Below are 6,948 nucleotides of genomic sequence, written 5' to 3'. Positions count from 1 at the left end.
TACCCCCAATACCATGTGCTCTATTTTTAGTCACCAAGCTCTCGTGCGGGACCTTATCAAAGGCTTTCTGAAAGTCTAGATACACTACATCCACTGGCTCCACTTCATCCATTTTACTTGTCACGTCTTCAAAAAATTCCAGAAGATTAGTCAAGCATAATTTACCTTTCACAAATTCACGCTGACTTGGACTTATCCTTTTACTGCTATCCAAATGCACCGTTATTACCTCTTTAATAAATGACTCCAGCATCTTTCCCACCACCGAAGTCAGGTTAACTGGTCTGTAATTCCCCGTTTTCTCTCTCGCTCCTTTCTTGAAAAGTGGGATAACATTAGCTGTCCTCCAATCCTCAGGAACTGATCTTGAATCTATTGAACATTGGAAAATGATCACCAGTGCGTTCACTATTTCCAGAGCCACATCCCCGAGTACCCTGGGATGAAGACCACCAGGCCCTGGGGATTTATCAACATTCAGTCCTATCAGTCTACCCAATACAATTTCTCGCCTAATGAAAATTTATTTCAGTTCCTGTACCCCCCCCCCCCTAGATCCTCTGATCTGCAGTACATCTGGGAGATTGTTTGTGTCTTTCTTAATGAAGACAGATCCGAAGTGCCTGTTCAACTCTTCTGCCATTTCCTTGTTACCCATAATAATTTCACCCGTGTCTGCCTTCAAGGGACCCACATTTGACTTTGCTACTCTTTTTTGTCTGCTTAACCTGCTTAAGGACAACCTCCTTCCAGTTGACGAAGCCAATGCTAATACTAAATGCTTGATATTTGCAATCTTTTAATAATTTGGACGATAATGATAATCATATAACTTGGAGCTTGTACCATTACTCTGTTCATCTGTTGCCGCATCTCAATAAAGTACTGATTTTCAAAGTAAAATGTGAGCTTATTCTTTTCTTTCATAAGTTCAAGATCAGGATTAAGCCATTCGGCCCATCGACTCTACTCCGCCATTCAATCATGGCTGATCTATCTCTCCCTCTCAACCCCATTCTCCACATAACCCCGGACGCCTGTACTGGTCAAAAATCTGTGTCAAAGCCTCTCTCAAATTCTCCAAAGCAATTTCAGAAAACTGCCTCACAAGTGATCATTACTGCACTGGCATCAATGGTGGCGCACCGGTAGAGACAATAGACAATAGACAATAGGTGCAGGAGTAGGCCATTCGGAGCCAGCACCACTATTCAATGTGGTCATGGCTGATCATTCTCAATCAGTACCCCGTTCCTGCCTTTTCCCCATACCCCCTGACTCTCTCTTGAATGCCTTGCTGCGTCACAGCGCCAGAGACCCAGTTTCCATGCTGGCCTCGTGTGTCGTCTTTACGGGTGTTGCCTGACCACATCCAGTGCTTTGTCGGGGAGGCTTGTTACCAGCAGCAGCATTTCTTGTATCTACTTGCTCGATTTCTCCTCTCCAGAGTCGCTGTTTTCATCAGTAATTCGTCCTTTATCTTGCCTCCTCCCTCTACCTCTAGAAGACCCTCCCATTTGTCAAAACCACAGGGGGATTTTCAATAAAGGCGCAGAGAGCTGGCGTAACTCAGCGAGTCAGGCAGCTGCTCTGGAGAATACGGACTGGTGACGTTTCCAGCTGGGACCCTTCTTCATATATCAGGGAGTTTGAAAGACTTATGTTCGAATTTTTTTCCTGTTCTCTCTCTTGCCTTCGAAGCTCAGCTGCTCAAATCCAAAGATGAATTGCCTTTTGGTCCTGGTCGCTGGTCTCATTCTCAGCGCCCCTCTGGGTAAGAATATCAAAACTATTTTGTTGTCCTGCAGTTTAACTGTGGAAAGGCATTTTAGATTCTCAAGTGGGGTCGGAATTTAGCCTGTGTGTTTGTTAACATGTAGGGAGTTTCTTACTGAATATGGAGTTAGTTATTGTCAAGTCAAGAGTGTTTTATTGTTATACTAGACTGAGGTGGACGCGTTGGGTCCAAACCTCTCCCTGGGGCAATCCTCCCTCAATTGACGAAGCCCGTTGCCGGGCGGGGAGAGTCTCCCGGGGCTGTGAGCGGGCGAGCAGCGTCGGGGAAGGGGAGAAGGGGGGCACTGACCTCGGCCCCGTGTGGCCAGCACTGCAGCCAGAGCGAGCCGTGGACCAAAGCCTCTCCTACATCGGTCAGCACCCTCTCCACCACTCCCCCCACTCACCTACCCCACCCCCACTCCCCTACCCCACCCCCACTCCCCTACCCCACCCCCACTCCCCTACCCCACCCCCACTCCCCTACCCCACCCCACTCCGCTCCCTCATCACCCCCACCCCCACCCCTCCACCCCCACCCCCGTTCCCCATTCCCCTACCCCCACTCCCCTCTCCCCATTCCCCTCCCCTCCACCCCTCTCCCACACCACACACTTTGTCCCCCCCACTCCCCTCCACCCCTCCCCCACCTCTCCCCCTCCGCTCCCCTTCCCCCATTCCCCTCCCCAACCCCCTCCCCTCTCCCTCCCCTCCCCATCCCCACCCCCACTACCCTCCCCCATTCCCCTCCCTCCACCCCCACTCCGCCCCTGCTCCCCTTCCCCCTGTTCCCCCCACAGCCACTCCCCTACCCCACCCCCACTCCCCTACCTCACCCCCACTCCGCTCCCCCATTCCCCCCACCCCTCCACCTCACCCTCTTTCCCCCATTCCCCTCCCCCCAACCCCACTCCCCTCTCCCCACCCCCACTCCTCTCCCCTTCCCCACTCCCCTCCCCCATTCCCCTCCCTCCTCCCATACACCCCCTCCCCTCTCCCTCCCCTCCCCTTCCCAACCCCACTACCCTCTCCCCATTCCCCTCCCTCCACCCCCTCTCCCCCTGTTCCCCCTCCCCTTCCCCACCCCAATCCCACCCCTTCCCACCCCACCATTCTTTCCCTCCATCCCTTCCCCCTCCCTTCCCACCCCTCCCCTCCCCCACCCCCACCCCCACTCCCCTCCCCCCCACTCCCCCCCCACTCCGCTCACCGCACCCCCACTCCCCTCCCCCCACTCCCCTCCCCCCAATCCCCTCCCCCCATTTCCCTCCCCCCACCGTAAACAAACGGGCGGGATTGAACGACTTTTTTTTTACACAGAATCTTTTAAATAAAAAATCTTTTAAAAATATTTAAGCCAATTTTTTTAGGACGTTGTTTTTTAAAAATCTATTCGGTGATACTAAAGTGTTTTTTAACGCCCTTTTCAAAATGAGGAATTATTTTTTCGGGGTTTTAGCGGTCTTTTTCAATTGATAATTTTAAAAAATCAAATAAATCTAATCCGTGAAATAAGTTGTTCTTTAAATCAAAATAAATCAGAAACCATCATCAGCAGTTCCTTCCTACACACGCACACACACACACACACACACACACACACACACACACACACGCACACACGCACACACGCACACACACACACACACACACACACAAACGCACACGTACACACGCACACACACACGCACAGACACACATATGTACACATAAAACAAACAATAACAATGCAAAAAGGCAAAACTATAAGTGTGTAGATAGTTTAGATACTACTTTGGCAGTGTTTAGGATAGTGCTGGTCGCTGGTCGGCACGGACTCGGTGGGCCGAATGGCCTGTGTTTACGTGCTATAAACATCAGAGGGCTCGACAGTGCTATTGTGCAGGAAGGAACTGCAGGCGTCGGTTTACACCGAAAATAGACACAAAATGCTGGAGTAACTCAGCGGGACTGGCAGCTCGGTGAAAGCGAGTTACAGACAACGAGACTCAACAAGGCGACTTTCAAGCCAGTACAGCCACTCGGATGGGCGAGGGTCTCGACCAAAACATCACCTCTACCTCTACCTCCAGAGAGGCTAGCCTGACCCGCTGAGTTACTCCAGCAGTTTGTGTCGGGACTGTTCTATGTTTATTGAAAGGAGTTGCTCGTTTTCAGAGCAGCCGCAGAATGAGCTACAGGTGTCTCTCACACAACCTTCCCTGTTCTCATGTGCAGGTAACTGTTTGCGGTGTTACTACTGCCCAGCATCAACAAACAGATGCGTGACCGAATCTGTTACATGCCCTGGCAAAGACGAGCAATGCTTTTTTGGGAAAGCGACGGTTGGTAAGTAAGAACCAATTTGAGATGCACACCTCTAGCTTAGCTTGGTTTAGAGATACAGCGCGGAAACATTCCCCCACCACCCTTTGTGTGAAAAGGTTACCCCGCCGATTCCTATTAAATCTTTTCCCCTTCACCTTAAACCTATGTCATCTGGTTCTCGAATCTACTCTGGGCAAGAGACTCTGTGCATCTACCCGATCCATTCCTCTCATGATTTTATAGTGGAATAGGTCACCCCTCATCCTCCTGCGCTCCAAGGAAAGGAGACCCAATCTACTCAACCTCTCCCTGTAGCTCACACCCTCTAGTCCTGCCAAAGATGTAAAAACTGTACAATTCTGTGAATCAATAGCTGATTTACTCATAGACATGTGAAAACTCAGTGGCATTCACACAGAGCGCGGCAGGTATATGGAACAAGATGCGAGAGGAGGTAGTTGAAGCAGGGACTTTCCCAACATTTAAGAAACAGTTGGACAGGTACATGGATAGGACAAGTTTGGGTGGTGGGGGATGGGGGGGGGGGGGGGAATATAGACCAAGCGCAGGCAGGTGGGACTAGTGTCGCTGGGACATGTTGGACGGGTGGGCAATTTGGGCCGAAGGGCCTGTGTCCACGCTGTATCACTCTAAAATGGTACATGAACTATGAACACAGAAATTATTTAACTGTCCATTCTGTTTCTCCAGCTGGTGTAACGGTTTACAACGCTGGATGTATTCCTCCTGCTGTTTGTGGTCAACAGCATGAGACTGGAGAAGTTTCAGTCGCTATCCACTGTTGTAATACTGACCTCTGCAACGCGAGTGACCAAGTTAAATTATCTCTTGTGCTGTTCCCTGCTCTGGTGTCAGTCTGGTTTGCAATATTTATGTGAAGCAAATGCATAATAATAATGCACCGTGTAAATGTCCGGGTGCTGTATGTCGGAAGGTCACGGATGATGAGTCTTAACACTTGATTTCCAGGAGATGAGCTGCTTAATCTAACAGATGCACTGCAATTCCTCACATTTCGAATCCCTCACATTTTTTTGGTATTGATTTGAATTATGGTTTGTAGATGATTACATGCATACAGCTTTAGTAACTCCAACAGAAGGCAGTGGAGGCCAAGTGAATTGAAAATTTTAAGGCAGAGATAGATAGATTCTTGATTAGTGCGGGTGTCAGGGGTTGTGGGGAGAAGGCAGGAGAATGGGGTGAGGAGGGAGAGATAGATCAGACACGATCGAATGGCGTATTAGATTCGATGGGCCGAATGGCCTAATTCTGCTCCTATCACCTGCTGTATGACTTATGGCCTTATGACACTGGGTTGATCTCGGGAGGCTGGACAAGCATGTTTCGCAGGCACCGCTTGGACAACCTACTTCCAGTTGACGAAGCCCATGCTAATACACAATGCTTGATATTTGCAACCTTTTAATAATTTGGATGATAATGATAATAATATATAACTTGGAGCTTGTACCATTACTCTGTTCATCTGTTGCCGCATCTCAATAAAGTACTGATTTTCAAAAGAAAATGTGAGCGTATTCCTTTATTTCATAAGTTCCGGGACCAGGATTAAGCCACTCGGCCCATCGAGTCTACACCGCCATTCAATCATGGCTGATCTATCTCTCCCTCTCAACCCCATTCTCCACATAACCCCGGACGCCTGTACTGATCAAGAATCTGTGTCAAAGCCTCTCTCAAATTCTCCAAAGCAATTTCAGAAAACTGCCTCACAAGTGATCATTACTGCAATGGCAGTAATAGGTACAGGAGGAGGCCATTTGGCCCTTAGAGCCAGCACCGCCATTCATTGTGATCATGGTTGTTCGTCCACAATCAGTACCCCGTGCCTGCCTTCTCCCCATATCTCTTGATTCCACTAGCCTCTAGAACTCTATCTAACTCTCTCTTAAATCCATCCAGTATTTTGGCTTCCACTGCCCTCCGTGGCAGAGAATTCCACAAATTCACAACTGTCTGGGTGAAACTGTTTTTTCTCACCCCAGTTTTAAATAGCCTCCCCTTTATTCTAAGACTGTGGCCCCTGGTTCTGGACTCACCCAACATTGGGAATTTTTTTCCTGCATCTAGATTGTCCAGTCCTTTTATAACTTTAGATGTTTCTATAAGATCCCCTCTCATCCTTCTAAACTCCAGTGAATACAAGCCCAGTCTTTTCAATCTTTCCTCATATGTCAATCCCGCCATCCCAGGGATCAATCTCGTGAACCTACGCTGCACTGCCTCAATTACAAGGATGTCCTTCCTCAAATTAGGAGAGCAAAACTGCACACAATACTCCAGATGTGGTCTTACCAGGGCCCTATACAACTGTAGAATAACCTCTTAACTCCTATACTGAAATCCTCTCGTTATGAGGGCCAACGTGCCTTTAGCTTTCTTCACTGCCTGCTGCATCTGCACGCCAATTTTCAGTGACTGGTGTACAAGGACATCCTGGTCTCGCTGGACCTCCTTACCTAACCTAACTCCATTGAGATAATAATCTGCCTCCTTGTTTCTGCCGCCAAAGTGGATAACCTCACATTTATCTATATTATACTGCAACTGCCACGCATCTGCCCACTCACTCAACCTATCCAGGTCACCATGCCACCTCCTAACATCCTCTTCGCAGTACATACTGCCACCCAGCTTTGTGTCATCGTCAAACATGCTAGTGTTGCTTCTAATTCCCTCATCCAAATCATTAATATATATGGTAAACAGTTGTGGCCCCAACACCGAGCCTTGCGGCACTCCGCTCGCCACTGCCTGTAATTATGAAAACTACTCGTTTACTCCTATTTTTTGCTTCCTGTCTGCCAACCAATTCTCTAT

The 6,948-nt window shown here is 48.8% G+C and overlaps 1 protein-coding gene across 1 annotated transcript; it reads left to right on the top strand.

The window, feature by feature from the left end:
- Positions 1 to 1,722: 1,722 nt before the first annotated feature.
- Positions 1,723 to 4,982, top strand: LOC144603134 (prostate stem cell antigen-like). The gene is made up of 3 exons (XM_078416283.1): positions 1,723 to 1,774; positions 3,994 to 4,104; positions 4,795 to 4,982. Exons 1-3 carry the CDS (start codon positions 1,723 to 1,725, stop codon positions 4,980 to 4,982), a joined length of 351 nt encoding a protein of 116 aa, XP_078272409.1.
- The last annotated feature ends 1,966 nt before the right edge of the window (positions 4,983 to 6,948 follow it).

Source organism: Rhinoraja longicauda, chromosome 19 (assembly GCF_053455715.1).
Source record: "Rhinoraja longicauda isolate Sanriku21f chromosome 19, sRhiLon1.1, whole genome shotgun sequence".
NCBI classification, from domain to species: domain Eukaryota; kingdom Metazoa; phylum Chordata; class Chondrichthyes; order Rajiformes; family Arhynchobatidae; genus Rhinoraja; species Rhinoraja longicauda.
Note: the sequence above shows the minus strand (reverse complement) of the source record. Positions and strands in the feature narration are given on the sequence as shown.